The 14,805-nt window shown below is 62.1% G+C and overlaps 2 protein-coding genes across 3 annotated transcripts; both read right to left on the bottom strand.

The window, feature by feature from the left end:
• Positions 1 to 1,625: 1,625 nt before the first annotated feature.
• LOC136372995 (uncharacterized) lies at positions 1,626 to 7,862 on the bottom strand. Its single transcript, XM_066337909.1, has 5 exons — positions 7,722 to 7,862; positions 6,557 to 6,718; positions 3,104 to 3,375; positions 2,215 to 2,368; positions 1,626 to 1,902 (listed from the first exon to the last, which is right to left on the bottom strand). Exons 1-5 carry the CDS (start codon positions 7,860 to 7,862, stop codon positions 1,738 to 1,740), a joined length of 894 nt encoding a protein of 297 aa, XP_066194006.1. The 3' UTR covers positions 1,626 to 1,737.
• A 3,428-nt stretch (positions 7,863 to 11,290) lies between these two features.
• On the bottom strand, positions 11,291 to 13,719 carry LOC136372886 (protein S100-A16-like). Of its 2 annotated transcripts, none has more exons than XM_066337741.1 (3): positions 13,673 to 13,719; positions 11,653 to 11,814; positions 11,291 to 11,563 (listed from the first exon to the last, which is right to left on the bottom strand). In XM_066337741.1, exons 1-3 carry the CDS (start codon positions 13,676 to 13,678, stop codon positions 11,399 to 11,401), a joined length of 333 nt encoding a protein of 110 aa, XP_066193838.1. In that variant the 5' UTR covers positions 13,679 to 13,719; the 3' UTR covers positions 11,291 to 11,398. The 2 variants fall into 2 exon arrangements, with proteins under 2 accessions (XP_066193838.1, XP_066193839.1); XM_066337742.1 differs by lacking the exon at positions 13,673 to 13,719 and adding an exon at positions 12,164 to 12,294.
• Between the last annotated feature and the right edge of the window lie 1,086 nt (positions 13,720 to 14,805).

Here is a 14,805-nt window from a genome sequence, read left to right as displayed (position 1 = left end):
CACATCTCAGGAGTGCCACATCTCAGGGGTGTCACATCCCAAGAGTGTCACATCCCAGGGGTGCCACTTCCCAGGGGTGTCACACCTGGGGTGTCACATTCTGGGGGTGTCACATCCCGGGGGTGTCACATCCCAGGGGTGTCACATCCCAGGGGTGTTACATCTCAAGGGTGTTACATCTCAAGGGTGTCACATCCCGGGGGTGTCACATCCCAAGAGTGTCACATCCCAGGAGTGTCACATCTCAGGGGTGTCACATCCCAGGGGTGTCACATCCCAGGGGTGTCACATCCCAGGGGTTTCACAACCTGAGGATGTCACATCCCTGGGGACAGGGTCCAGGTGCTCCTCGGTCACCTCCAGGGGCGGCCACTCCAAACCTCCCCGGGTTCTGCCTCTCCAGGAGGAAAATTCCCAAATCTCCGCCCTGAGCCTCCCCTGGCCCAGCCCGAGGCCGTCCCCTCCCCTCCTGTCCCTTTGTGTCACCTCCGGAGCCTCCGGGAGCGTCCCCGAGCTGAGGGGGGCACAGCCACACCTGGAAGGAGCGTGTCGCACATCTGGAAGGGGCGTGTCGCACATCTTGAAGGGGCGTGTCGCGCACCTGGAGCCCTCCAAAGCTGCTGGTGGCGAGGGAAAAGGGCCCGGGGGAGGAACGGAGGGAGCGGCGGGGACAGGGACAGGGACAGGGACAGGGACAGGGACAGGGACAGGGACAGGGACAGGGACAGGGACAGGGACAAGGACAGGGGCTGGGACAGGGACAGGGACAGGGACAGTGACAGGGGCAGGGATGGGACAGGGGACAGGGACAGGGACAGGGACAGGGAGGGACAGGGACAGGGACAGGGACAGGGACAGGGGACAGGGAGGGACAGGGGCAGGGACAGGGATGGGACAGGGACAGGGACAGGGAGGGACAGGGACAGAGCCCCACCGTCACCGGTCGCAGCCCGGGGCTGTTCCCGTTAATCCCCGAGGGGCGGGAGCTGCTCCGGGAGCGCCGCGCTGACTCAGCCCGGGACCGGCTCCGGGGCCTCGGGGAACGCAGAACCCAGCCCGGGACCGGGCCAGAACCGAGACCAGAACCGGGACCAGAACCGGGACCAGGACCAGAACCAGCCCAGGACAGAGCCAGAACCGGGACCAGAACCGGGACCAGAACCAGCCCGGGACAGAGCCAGAACTGGGACCAGAACCAGGACCAGAACCAGACCGGGACCGAGCCAGAACCGGGACCAGAACCGGGACCAGAACCGGGACCAGAACCAGCCCGGGATCGAGCCAGTCCGGGACCAGGACCAGAAACATCCCGGGACCGGGCCAGAACCGGGACCAGAACCGGGACCAGCCCGGGACTGGGCCAGAACCGGGACCAGAAACGGTATCAGAACCGGGACCGAGCCAGCCCGGGACCAGAACCGGAACCAGAACCAGCCCGGGACCGAGCCAGAACCGGGACAAGAACCAGAACCAGGACCAGAATCAGCCCGGGACCGAGCCAAAACCGGGACCAGAACCAGCCCGGGACCGAGCCAGAACCAGAACCAGAACCAGACCCAGCCCGGGATCTCTCCAGAGGAGGAGGAACAGGAATTTCCCCCAAAGAGCCCCGGGGCAAAGCCGCGTTTGGTTAAACGGAGATTTATTGAAATGACATTTTTTTTGGTCGAATGGAGATTTATTGAAATGACATCGGGGGACACCGGGGGGACACCGGGGGGGTCCCGCGGCCCCTCCTCACTTCCTGCGCGGAGTTTTGTCGGGCAGGTCCTGGAAGAAGTCGTTGCACATCATGGCCATGCAGGCCAGGAAGGTCACGTACTCCTGGAAATCCACCTCGCTGTCGCTGTTGCAGTCCAGATTACTCATGAGTTTCTGCAGACTCGCCTCGCTGGTTTGTTTCTGCCCGGGGAAGGGCGGAGAGGGGAAAAGGGGAGGGATTAAAAGTTAAAAATCGGGTTTTTTTAAAGTGAAACCTGGATTTTTGGGGGTTTTTTTAATGTTAAACCTAGGATTTTAAAAGTTAAACTCGGATTTTTTTTTTTTTTTTTTTAAGTTAAACTCGGGGGTTTTGGTTTTTTTAAGATTAAACCCGGGATTTTAAAAGTTAAACTCGGATTTTTGGGGGTGTTTTTAAGGTTAAACCCGAGGTTTTTCAAAGTTAACCTCGGCGTTCTGCACGTCCCCGAATTCCCGGCGGGATGAAGAACTCACGCTGAAACTCGGCAGCTCCTTCATCAGCAGCTCCTTGAGCTCGGCCTTGTTGAGTTTGTACTTGTCGCCCTCGTTGCCCGAGTATTTGTGGAAGGTGGAGACCACCACGGCCAGCGCCTGCTCCAGGGGACACGCCATGGGGACAGCGGCCAGCCTTGGGGACACCGGCAGGGGACACGGCGGTTGGACAGCGGCGACAGCTCGGGATGTGCCTTTCCCTGCCCCGTTCCGTCCTCCCGCCCCAAAGGAGAAACTGGGAATGTCGGGGAGATTCCCCCCGGGGCTGGGAAAGGGGCTGGGGGCTGCTCCAGCCCTGGGGGATTGGGGGTTTCACCTCTGAAATTAGGGTTTCACCTCTGAAATTCAAATTTCACCTCTGAAATGAGGGTTTCCCCTCTGAAATGGGGATTTCACCTCTGAAATGGGGAATTCACCTCTGAAATGGGGAATTCACCTCTGAAATTAGGGTTTCACCTCTGAAATGAGGATTTCACCTCTGAAATTAGGATTTCCCCTCTGAAATGAGGATTTCACCTTTGAAATGAGGATTTCACCCCTGAAATTAGGATTTCACCTTTGAAATTCAAATTTCACCTCTGAAACGAGGACTTCACCCCCGAAATGAGGATTTCACCTCCGAAATGAGGATTTCCCTCGCAGGTGAAATGCGGATTTCCCCTCTGAAATTATGATTGCCCCTCTGAAATGAGGAATTCACCCCTGAAATGAGGATTTCACCCCCAAAATGAGGATTTCCCCTCCGAAACGAGCATTTCCCAGCTCCGCACCTGCAGCACGAACCTCCCTCTCTGCCTCCCGGGGAGAAACCCCCGCCCGGGGAACATCTGGAGAACATCTGGAGAAAGGGAACGGGAGAAAACGCACTCACCGAGAGCTCCGAGGGGCCGGAGGAGGACGGGCAGGGCGGAAGGGGAGCCGGAGCCGGTCCCGGGCATTTATAACCCCGCCTGGGCCACTCCCGAACCCGCCCGGGCACGGCTGGAAAAGGAGGAAAAAAAGGAGGAGAGATAGGAAAGGGCAGAGCCGCCCCGCTCGCGGAGCTGCCAGCAGGGCTGGTTTGGGTTCAGAGGGGCCAAAACGTGTCCCCGGGGCTGTCCAGGGGGAAAAACCCCTCGGGATGGGGATGTGCGGGTGGGCAGCGCGTCCCCCCGGGGCAGGAGTGCCGAGGGGTTTGGTGAGAAGCCCGGGGATTGTACCGAGGGATTTTTATTTTTATTTTTTAATTTATTTTTTTTTTTTTTGCTGTTTTGCAGTCGCCTGGCAGCGATCTTCTGTTTGCTGGCGGCGAGGGAGGCGCGGCCCCGTTGTGTAACGAGGTTATTTCGGTATTTTTGGTATTTTTGTGGTTTGTGGCCCCGGAGCACGTGTCCGGGAGCTGCGGATTCCAAACCCCCCAACCCTGGGCAAAAAAGAAAACCCTCCCCGAGGGTCCCCCAGAGCCCTCAGCTGCTGCAGGGACCAAAGGGACAAAAACGAGGGGGTGGGAAAGCTCCAAACCCCCCCGGCACCGCCCCAGCTCGGGGGGCTCTTCATATTCCGGGAGGAGAAACCCCCAAGGCTGAACCCCAACAGCGAGGGGAAATCCCGGGGGCGCTTTACAAAGGGCCTGAGGAGGGGCAGGGGAAAGTTTGGAGCTCCTGGAAGGACCTGGAAGGGTTCAGGAACGATCTGGGGAGTTTCGAAGGTCCTGGAAGGGTTTAGGAATGACCTGAGTGGCTTGGGAAGGACCTGGAAGGGTTTAGGGAGGTCCTGGAAGGGTTTAGGATCGACCTGGAGGATTTGGGAAGGGTTTAGGAAAGTCTTGAGGGGGTTGGGAAGGTCCTGGGAGGGCTCAGGAAAGTCCTGGGGGGTTTGGGGAGGAGCTGGAAGGGTTTAGGAACTATCTGGAGGATTTAGGAAGGCCTCAGGAAAGTCCTGGGAAGGACCTGGAAGGGTTTAGGGAGGTCCTGTGGAGTTTGGGAAGGTCCTGGAAGGGCTCAGGAAAGTCCTGGGGGGATTTGGGAAGGTCCTGGAAGGGTTTAGGAATTACCTGGGGGATTTGGGAAGGGTTTAGGAGAGACTTGGGGGGTTTGGGAAGGTCCTGGAAGGGCTCAGGAAAGTCCTGGGGGGTTTGGGAAGGACCTGGAAGGGTCTGGAAAAGTCCTGGAAGGGTTTAGGGAGGCCCTGGGGGGTTTGGAGAGGAGCTGGGGGTTTGGGGCCAGGCTCTGTCGGGCTCTGCCAGCCCTGCCCCGCCTCCCCGGGGTTTTTCCACCCGGGATCATTCCTCTGGGAAGCCGCAGAGCAGCTGAGGGACGTTCCCCAAACCGGCCCCGACCTGCCCGGAGCTGCTGGGGCCGTGAGGATCCCGAGATCCCCAAATCCCAGCTCCATCCCGGGGGATTTGGGCACCGGGGACACGCTCTGCCTTTTGTGCCTTGCCCAGCCCCGAGGTGTCACCCACGCCCCAGGGTGGGCTCAGCAAACCCCCTCTGTGGTGGTCTGAGGGGTCCCAAACCCTCCCCGAGCCCCCCAGGACGGTCCCGGGGAACATCCGAGGGCTCTTTGTGCTCCGAGGTCCCCAATAAAACTCCTCCCGGGGCTGGGCCGGGCCGTGGAAAATCCCGCGGGGAGAGAGAGGAAGGTGTGAGTCACCCTGAGCTCATCCGCCGGGCTGCCCGCGGGCACGGAACCCGGGACAGGGGGTAAAACCTGAATAAAACCTGAATAAAACCCGGGACGGGGGATAAAACCTGAATAAAACCTGGATAAAACCCGGGACAGGGCCAGGATTGGGGATAAAACCTGAATAAAACCCGGGACAGGGGGTAAAACCTGAATAGAACACGGGACAGGGGTAAAACCTGAATAGAACCCGGGACAGGGCCAGGATTGGGGATAAAACCTGAATAGAACCCGGGACAGGGGATAAAACCTGAACAAAACCCGGGACAGGACTGGGATTGGGGATAAACCTGAATAGAACCCGGGACAGGGGATAAAACCTGAACAAAACCCGGGACAGGGCCGGGATTGGGGGGAAACCTGAATAAAACCCGGGACAGGACTGTGATTGGGGGAAAACCTGAATAAAACCCGGGACAGGGCCGGGATTGGGGATAAAACCTGAATAGAACCTGGGACAGGGCTGGGATAAACTGAACCGAGCCCGGGATTGGGGGAAAAACCTGAACAGAACCCGGGACAGGGCTGGGATTGGGGATAAAACCTGAATAAAACCCGGGACAGGGCTGGGATTGGGGATAAAACCTGAACAGAGCCCAGGACAGGGCCGGGATTGGGGAAAATATGAACAGAACCACAAAATTCTGGCAGGATTGGGGAAAAACCTCAACAGAACCCTGGAGCAGAGCCAGGAGTGGGGGAGAACCTGACTAGAGCCCCAGAACCGAGTCAGGATGAGATAAAACCCAACCAGAGCCCCAGAACAGAGTCAGGATCAGGGAGAACCTGACCAGAGCCCCAGAACCGAGTTGGGATCAGGGAGAACCCAACCAGAGCCCCAGAACTGAGTCAGGATCGGATAAATCCCAACCAGAGACTCAGAACCGAGTCAGGATCAGATAAAACCTGACCAGAGCCCCAGAACTGAGTCCGGATCAGGGAGAACCCAACCAGAGCCCCAGAACCGGGTCAGGATCATATAAAACCCAACCAGAGCCCCAGAACCGGGTCAGGATCAGGGAGAACCCAACCAGAGCCTCAGAACCGGGTCAGGATCATATAAAACCCAACCAGAGCCCCAGAACCTGGTCAGGATCAGATAAAACCCAACCAGAACCCCAGAACCGGGTCAGGATCGGATAAAACCCAACCAGAGCCCCAGAACCGGGTCAGGATCGGATAAAACCCAACCAGAGCCCCAGAACCGAGTCAGGATCATATAAAACCCAACCAGAGCCCCAGAACCGAGTCAGGATCAGATAAAACCCAACCAGAGCCCCAGAACCGAGTCAGGATCATATAAAACCCAACCAGAGCCCCAGAACCTGGTCAGGATCAGATAAAACCCAACCAGAGCCCCAGAACTGGGTCAGGATCGGATAAAACCCAACCAGAGCCCCAGAACCGAGTCAGGATCAGATAAAACCCAACCAGAGCCCCAGAACCGAGTCAGGATCGGATAAAACCCAACCAGAGCCCCAGAACCGAGTCGGGATCACGGAGAACCTGAACAGAGCCCCAGAACCGGGTCGGGATCAGGAAAATCCAACCAGAACCCCAGAACAGGGTCAGGATCATATAAAACCCAACCAGAGCCTCAGAACCGGGTCAGGATCAGGGAAATCCTTTATTGAGAGCCCTCGGGGCCGGGCCGGGCTCACTTCCTGCGGTGCTGCTTGCTGGGGTCGTCCTTGAAGAACTCGTTGAAGCCCATGGTGATGCAGGCCAGGAAACAAACGTACTCCTTGAAATCCACCTCGCTGTCCTTGTTGTGGTCCAGGTCGTTCATGAGCCGCTTGAACTCGGCCTCGTCCATTTGTTTCTGCCGGGGAGGAAAAAGGGTTTGGGGTTTGGGGTTTGGGGTTTGGGGCTGCCCCTGTCCCACCCCGCTGCCTCCAAAGGGTTTGTCTTTTTGCCTTCGCCTCTGCACCTGGGTGACCTGGGCTGTGCCCCAAAAAGTGCCTCCAGGGGGTGGAAATGTTTGGCTAAAAAATGTAAAATTTATATAAAAAAAAAAAAAATCGCCTCCTGGCTGAAACCACAAGTCGAGAAAGGGAAGTGGAGGGTTAAAAAAAAAAAAAATTAAGAAATGATGAAAGAGAGTGGAAATCGGAGCGTGATTTCCTTCGGCGGGTAAAATGTTGCTGTGGGTTTAAAAAAAAAAAAAAAAAAAAAAAAAAGAATAATTTGCTGTGGAAAATTTGAGGCCTTCGAGGCCTCCTTCTCCTCCTCCTCTGAATCCATGTGGGAATTCCCTGGCCCAGGAGAACGACCCGGGGTTGGTTCGGTTCTGTCCCTGTGAGGCCTCCGAGGGACACCAGGGAATGTCCCCAAGGGACAGCAGGGAATGTCCCCGAGGGACACTCAGAGATGTCCCCAAGGGACACTTGGAGATGTCCCTGAGGGACACCAGGGAATGTCCCCAGAGGACACCAGTGAATGTCCCCGAGGGACAACAGGGAATGTCCCCGAGGAACTCCAGGGAATGTCCCCAAGGGACAGCCAGGAATGTCCCCAAGGGACACCAGGGAATGTCCCCACACCCCTCCTGGGCTGTCCCCACAGAACACCCAGAGATGTCCCCACAGAACACCCAGGATTGTCCCCACAGGACACCTGGGGATGTCCCCACACTGCTCCCGGGACTGTCCCCACAGAACACCCAGGGATGTCCCCACAGGCCACCCGGGGCTGTCCCCACAGGACACCTGGGGATGTCCCCAAACCACTCCCGGGGCTGTCCCCACAGGCCACCCGGGGCTGTCCCCAAACCACTCCCGGGGCTGTCCCCACACCCCTCCCGGGTGTCCCCACAGGCCACTCACGCTCCCGAAGATCGGCAGCTCCTTGTTGAGCAGCTCCTTGAGCTCGGCCTTGCTCAGCTTGTACTTGTCACCCTCCTTGCCCGAATACTTGTGGAAGGTGGTGACCATCACGGCCATCGCCTGCTCCAGGGGACACGCCATGGCCAGCCTGGGGACAGACAGAGGCGCCACCAGGCCTGGCGGGGCTGAGCTGGGCTGGGAAGGGCAGAGAGGACTCAGGGGCGCAGCTCGGCTCGCAGGGCTCTGCGATGGGGCGCCGGGGCTCCCAGGGGGTTTTTAACCCCACGCGTGGCTCTGCCCCGCGGCCCCGCGTTCCGCCTTTCCCACAGCGCGGTTTCGCCCGCGCCTCATTTTTGCCCAACGAGCTGTGTGATCCCATTAGGGGAGGAATGAGGAGCCCCCGGGGGTGTCCGAAATTGTCACTGCCCCGTGCTGGATTTGCTGAGGGTCCCCAATGCCCCCAGGGACCCCCAGGGACCCCCCCAAGGCAGGCGGGGCTGAGCGCTCCCGCGGCCGTGACCCCAAAGCAGGAGGATGTTTGGGGCTGGGGAGTTTGTTTGGGTTTATTTAGGATTTATTCGGGGTTTATTTGGGGTTTATTCAAGGTTTATTCAAGGTTTACTTGGGGTAAACCTTGAATAGGGTTTTGGGGTTTATTTAGGATTTGTTTGGGGTTTATTTGGGGTTTATTTTATTTGGGGTTTATTTGGGGTTTAATTCAGGTTTATTCAAGGTTTACTTGGGGTCCATTTGGGGTTTATTTGGGGTTTATTCGAGGTTCATTTGGGGTCTTTTGGGGTTTATTTATTGGTTTTTTGGGGTCCATTTGGGGTTTATTTGGGGGGGTATTTGGGGTTTATTTTGGGTTTAATTCGGGTTTATTCAAGGTCTATTTGAGGTTCATTTGGGAGTTATTTGGGGTCCATTTGGGGTTTATTTGGGGGGTATTTGGGGGTTATTTGAGATCCATTTGGGGCCAATTTGAGGTTTGTTTGGGGGTTATTTGGGGTTTATTCGGGGTTTATTTGGGGTCCATTTGGGCTTTATTTGGGGTTCATTTGGAGTCTTTTGGGCTTTATTTAATGTTTATTTGGGGTTCATTTGGGGGTTATTTGGGGTTTATTTGGGGTCTATTTGGGGGGTATTTGAGGTCCATTTGGGATTATTTGAGGTTTATGTGGGGTTTCTTTGAGGTTTATTTGAGATCCATTTGGGATTTATTTGGGGTTTGTTTGGGGTCCATTTGGGGTTTATTTAGGGTCTATTTGGGGTCAATTTGAGGTTTATTTAGGGTTTATTTGGGGCCCATTCGGGGTTTATTTGAGGCACAGCCCGGCAGGGCCGTGTCCTGCCAGCACAGCTCCATGTCCTCGTCGGGGGCCGAGCCCGTGTCCCTTGGCACAGGGGGACAGTGGGGACAGGGTGGCACTGCCTGGCACAGCTGGGACAGCAGCCAGGACACGGGGGTTGGTGTGTCCCACCCCCCGCGTGTCCCCCAATTTATCCGGGGTCCTCCACGGGGGTGTCCCCTCTGAGGGACCCTCCCTGTCCCCCTCATCCCCCCGCGGGCTGGGAAAGGGACACGGGGTGGGAAAACTCCGGAATTGTCCCTCTGAGGCTGGCCGTCGGGGGTCGGCTGTCCCCGCCCCGAGGGTCCCTCCTGGGGACACCCCGAAGGTCCAGCGCGGATCTCGGGGGTCCCGGGGGAGCCGCGGGGAGCGGAGCCCGGCCCAGCCCGGCTCGGCTCGGCTCGGGCCGGCCCAAACCGCCCGGGTGAGTCACTCCCGGCCTCGCCCCGCGGGGATTCCTCGGCCGTGACTCAGCCCGGCGCCGCCCGCTCCCACGGGCACAGCCCGCCCCGGATCGTGGGGCTGCTGCCGGGGGGGCTGCGGGGGGCGGCAGGACCCCAGGGTGCTGTCCCCCAGGGGGGTCAGAGCCGGGGGGCTCGGGGGTCCCGGTACCCCGGAGCTGGGGGGGCTCGGGGATCCCGGTTTCCCGGAGCTCGGGGGGGTTTGGGGGTCCCGGTTCCCCGGAGCTGGTGGGGCTCGGGGGTCCCGATTCCCCGGGACTGGGGATTTGGGGGTCCCGGTTTCCTGGAGCCGAGGGTTTTGGGGTCCTGGTTCCCCAGAGCTGGGGTTTTTTGGGGGTCCCGGTTTCCCGGAGCCGAGGGTTTGGGGGTACCAGGTCCCCGGAGCTCGGGGGGTTTGGGGGCCCCGGTCCCCTGGACTGGGGATTTGGGGATCCCGGTTTCCTGGAGCCGAGGGTTTGGGGGGATCCTGGTTCCCCAGAGCTCGGGGGGGTTTGGGGGTCACGGTTCCTCGGAGCTCGGGGGGGTCTCGGTCCCCTAGAGCCGAGGGTTTGGGGGTCCCGGTTCCCCTGAGCTGGGTTTTTTTTGGGGTCCTGCTTCCCTAGAGCCGGGGGGGCTCGGGGGGTCCCGGTTCCCCGGAGCCGAGGGTTTGGGGGTCCCGGTTCCCCGGGACTGGGGATTTGGGGGTCCCGGTTTCCTGGAGCCGAGGGTTTGGGGGTCCCGGTTCCCCGGAGCCGAGGGTTTGGGGGGCCCGGTTCCCCGGAACCGAGGGTTTGGGGGTGTCCCGGTGCCGCCACCCCGGTGTCTCGGTTTGGGGGTGCTCGGGGGGTCCCCCGCCGTGCTCGCCGAGTCTCTTCCCGGTGGAAAATCCCCAGGAAGAGGCAGAGCCGCCGGCCCGGGCGTGCCGCCAGCCCCGTGGGCGCCGCAGTGCTCCGGGAGCCCGGCCCCGCCCAGCCCGGGGGTCCCTGGGGATCCCTTGTCCCCATCCCGGGGGTCCCCGGGGGTCCCTTGTCCCCATCCCGGGTGTCCCGGGGGTCCCTTGTCCCCATCCCGGGGGTCCCTTGTCCCCATCCCAGGGGTCCCGGGGGTCCCTTGTCCCCATCCCGGGGGTCCCGGGGGTCCCTTGGGGTCCCTTGTCCCCATCCCGGGGGTCCCGGGGGCCCCCGGGGGTCCCTTGTCCCCATCCCGGTGTGGGGTGGGCGATGTAGGACAAGGATTGGGGGGCTGCGGTCCCCCCCCTGCCCATGGGGACCCCCGGGGTGGGGACACGGAGGGACATCCCGGGACAAAGGTGGCCTCCGCCCGTGCTCCGGGCGGGACGTGGTGGCTGCTGACACCCCGTGGTGGCTGCTGGCCTTGTCACCGGGCCCGGGCAAGGCGTGGCGGGGACAGGGCGGGGACAGGGCGGGGACAGGGAGGGGACAGGGCGGACCCCCCTCTCTCAGAGCCCCCCCCCAAAATCGGCGCTCCGGGAAAAGGCAAAACACCTGAGCGGCTCCTCCGAGTTTTTATTGCTGCAATAAATAACGGCGGCGATGGGTTGTCACCCGGCCGGGAGTGGCCGTGTCACCTTTGGCCCGAGGGGACCCCCCTGCCCATTCCGGGGGGACCCCCAAGGGGGGAAAGGGGGGGCGCTGCTCGTGCTGGGATTTCTGCCAGCGGAGAGCTGCGGACAGACAGACAGACAGAATTCCGGGGAGCTGAATTACTGCTGCTCTTGGGAGAGGAGGAGGAGGAGGAGGAGGGCGAGGAGCAGCCCCCCCGACGCCTCGCCCCCCAAATCCCACCCACGGGCCCGTCCCAAAGCCCCCCGGGGCTCGGGGGTGGGCACCCAGAGGAGCCGGGAGGGGCTGTCCCGGGAGGCTCGGCGCTATTTGGTGTGTTTGACGCTCTGCTCCTGCTGGCGGATGATCTGCGCGATGGGGCTGGCGATGCCGCCTATCAAGGTCCAGTACTCCTGGAAGCTGATGCGCCCGTCCTTGTTCTCGTCCAGGTCGCAGATGAGTTTGTCGGCGGCTCGGCGGTTCCCGGTGTCCTGCGAGGGGCGAGAGCGGAGCGGCTCGGGCCGGGCTCGGGGAGGGGTCCCCCGGGGCACCCGAGGGTCGGGGGGGGTTCACTGCTCACCGTCAGCATGTGGTTGAGCTCCCGGCTCAGCATCTTGCGGAAATCCTTCTTGCTGATGCGCCGCGGGTTCTTGCAGCAGCAGCAGCGGCTCGAGTATTTGTCGAAGTTGTTCACCAGCACCTGCACGGCCCATTCCAGGTCCGTGCACTCGCCCATGGTGGCCTGGAGGGGACGCGAGGCAGGTGAGACCCTCCCCGGAGGCGGGGGACGGTGAGGGGGTCTCCACCAGGAAAAACCATCCCCGGGCAAACACCCCGCGGCCTTTGGGGGCTTCTCATCTCTCCTGTCCTACAGAATCATCCCCCCCCAAAAAAAAACCTCCTTCGCTGCCACCTGCAGGAGGGGAACCAGCAGGAGCTCCTCGGTGCCACCATCACCTGTACCCGGCCCCGCCCGGCGCCACCGCCCCCGTAATTAAGCGGGGTTGTTAATTAGGGCCCCGGGGCCGCGCCTTCCCAGGGCTCATTAGGGAGGAATGGGGCCGGGAACCGAGCGGCGGCGCAGGAATTACCAGCCCGGCCCTCCTCTTGCTTCACGGCTCCTGGGGAACAGGTCCCGGCGTGCCGAGCCCGTCCCCGCAGCCCGGGGTCCCCGACCGCCAGCTCCGTGTCCCCGCGGCTGTCCCCCGGCCGGGAAACTCCTCGGGCCAGGCAGGATGGTCCCCGTCACATCCCGGGGACAATGGCACGGGAACTGCGTCACCTTGGCCGGAGCTGGCTCCTTCCTGCCCCCCGCGGGCCCGGGGCCACCGGGGGTCACCGTTCCCTTCGCTCCCAGGCGGCTTTCGGCCCGGCCCAACAGGTGACAACAGGCACCGCGGGCACCTCGGGGCGCGGCCCGGCGCTGTCCCCGCGCTGGGGACATCACCTGAGGGTGTCCCCAACCCGGCTGCTCCGTCTGGGACCTGCCCCGTGCCGGAACTTGGCTCCTGTCCCCATCCCCGGGCCAGCCCCGGGCCGGGGACGTGGCACGTCGGGAGGTGACAGCAGGCTCAGCCACCCTCTCCTTGTCGCCACGTGCCTCAGCGTGGCCCCGTGTCCTCCCCAGCCATCCCTGTCCCTGTGGTGCCATGGCCCGGGGTCACTCGGTCACCCCAGGCCTGGGGACTGTCCCCAGCTCCGGGGGTTGTGGCACCGCGGTGGCTTTGGGGCCGTCCCCAAATCTCTGGAGCGATTCCGGCCCAGGGACAGAAGGAATTCGGCAGCACCGGGACAAAACCACCCTCGGAGCCCCCATGGCCTGGCCCGGGTCCCCACGGGGCTGTCACCAGACCCTGCCACCCTGCCCGGCCTCGAGGCACCGCGGCTGCTGCCCCGCCGCTGAGTCACGGCACAGCCCCGGGGCCAGCCCGGGGCACGGGGACACTGCCGGGTGGCACACGGGGACACTGCTGGCACACGGGGACACTGCTGGGACACGGGGACACTGCTGCCACCCTGGGACGTGGGGGCGTTGGTGCCACACCGGGGCACGGGGACACTGCTGCCACCCTGGGACTTGGGGACACTGGTGCCACTCTGGGACACCGGGGACACTGCACGGGACATGGGGAAACCGGGACAATGGGTACGCTGGCACCGGGGTGAGACGCTGACCCGTGGTGGTGGGGCCTGGGGCTCCCCCCGCAGCTCCGCTCCCCCCACCACGGTGCCACCACCCGTCCCCCTCCTGGCCCGGTCACCGATGTCCCCAGAGCGGGACAGAGGACAGACGCCTCCCCAGCGCTCCCTGCCGCCGCCCCGCGCTGGCAAATCCCGTTTTTCCAGCAGCCGGAGCGCACGGCAGCCCCGGGCCGAGCTGTGCAGCTCTGACCCCGGCCCCGACATCCCGCTCGGCCCCCCGGGGACCGCGGCGTGTCCCTCCAGCGCGGCCCCGCTCCCGGAGCTGCCGAAGGGATTCCAGGATTTCCAGCTCCCAACGTGCAGCGGCACATCCCGGGGCTCTCACGCACCGGCCCGGTATCCCGGCCCGAGGCCGCGTTCCCCATCCCGGGGGACACGGGAATTGTCCCGGAGCCCACCTGCATCCTGCCGGGGGTCCGCTGGGGCCGTGTTGCCGGGCGCTGCGAGCCGAGGTCGCCGCTCGGTCTCCTCACCTTGCACCCGTATCCCGCCGCCCGGTCCGGGTTTTTAAGGAGCCCTCCCACCCCTCCCTGAACGTTCCAGGGCGTTCCATCCCGGGCCGGCCTTACCTGGGAAATGGTTCCCTGGGATTGCTGGACAGAACCGCGACGGGTTCGGAAGCGAGCGGAGACCCGCCGAGGGCCCGGCTCCTTCCCGGGCTCTGGGGACAACGGGAAAAAACTGGTTTGGGGACAGCCCGAAAGGCCCAGGGCTCCCAGCAGAGGTGGATAGGGGGCCCAGAAACCCCCTCCCGATGCCGGGGTTTGCGTTTCCACCCATCCCCACCCGGCTCCCTCCATCCACCCTGCTGCCGGGGTCAACCCAAAATCCTTTATTTAGCCAGAACCGCTTCGTTCTGGCGGGCGGAAGGGGGCTGACACAGGTTTGGGGCCCTGAAAGCTCCAGGCTAGGCCCTGTCCGGCATTGGGGTGGCCGAGGTAAAGCCCCGTCCGTAATTAATTATCTCGGCAAATCGCAGGTTCGGTGTCTCCCGGAGCGATGCACCAGATCAGATCCAACGGCCTCCTTTATCGGGACGGGCACATCTCGCGGTGAGGGAGGGGATTTCTGGCAGCCACCTGCTCCCAGCGGCCCCGGAGCTCTGTCCCATCCCGGAAAGAACCTCGTCATCTCCGGTGCCGGCCTCTTCCCCACCTCGTCAGGATGAAAGCAAACCTGTTCTGGGCCTCGGTGCCGCGCTGGAGGTGCGGCGTTGATGCAACATCCCGGCAGGGTGGGAATCCCTCCCGGAGCCCGCGGGCCGAACAGCTCACGCCTGAATCAGCGGCCTTTCATCGCTGCTCCCCTGGCAGATGTCACAACCGCATCCAGGTTTTTTGTTTTTTACGAGGCACCAGGGCGTGGGTTCCCAGCAAGCCGTGAAGCGGCCCAACCCTTGGGACCCCCGGGACCCCCGGTGTGGGCCTCAGGGAAGGGTCAGGAGGTGTTTGGTGTGTGGTGGATGAGCTCCAGGCCACGGGAGCCCATCCAAAGGTGGATTTGGGCTCTTTGGTGGATCCTTTTAGGATGG

Source organism: Sylvia atricapilla, chromosome 30 (genome assembly GCF_009819655.1).
Source record: "Sylvia atricapilla isolate bSylAtr1 chromosome 30, bSylAtr1.pri, whole genome shotgun sequence".
In the NCBI taxonomy this organism is placed as follows: domain Eukaryota; kingdom Metazoa; phylum Chordata; class Aves; order Passeriformes; family Sylviidae; genus Sylvia; species Sylvia atricapilla.
Note: the sequence above shows the minus strand (reverse complement) of the source record. Positions and strands in the feature narration are given on the sequence as shown.

Bases quoted from the DNA above. Each gene is read 5' to 3' on its own strand.
- LOC136372886 (XM_066337741.1), bottom strand. The intron at 11,564-11,652 runs GTGAGCAGTGAA...CGCCCCTCGCAG, and splicing joins AGCTCAACCACATGCTGACG to GACACCGGGAACCGCCGAGC.
- LOC136372995 (XM_066337909.1), bottom strand. From the start codon at position 7,862: ATGGCGTGTCCCCTGGAGCAGGCGATGGCCGTGATGGTCACCACCTTC. The intron at 3,376-6,556 runs TGAGCCCGGCCC...CCGGGGGGACGC, and splicing joins GCAAGCAGCACCGCAGGAAG to GCTGCCCACCCGCACATCCC. The intron at 1,903-2,214 runs GTGAGTTCTTCA...TTCCCCGGGCAG, and splicing joins AGGAGCTGCCGAGTTTCAGC to AAACAAACCAGCGAGGCGAG.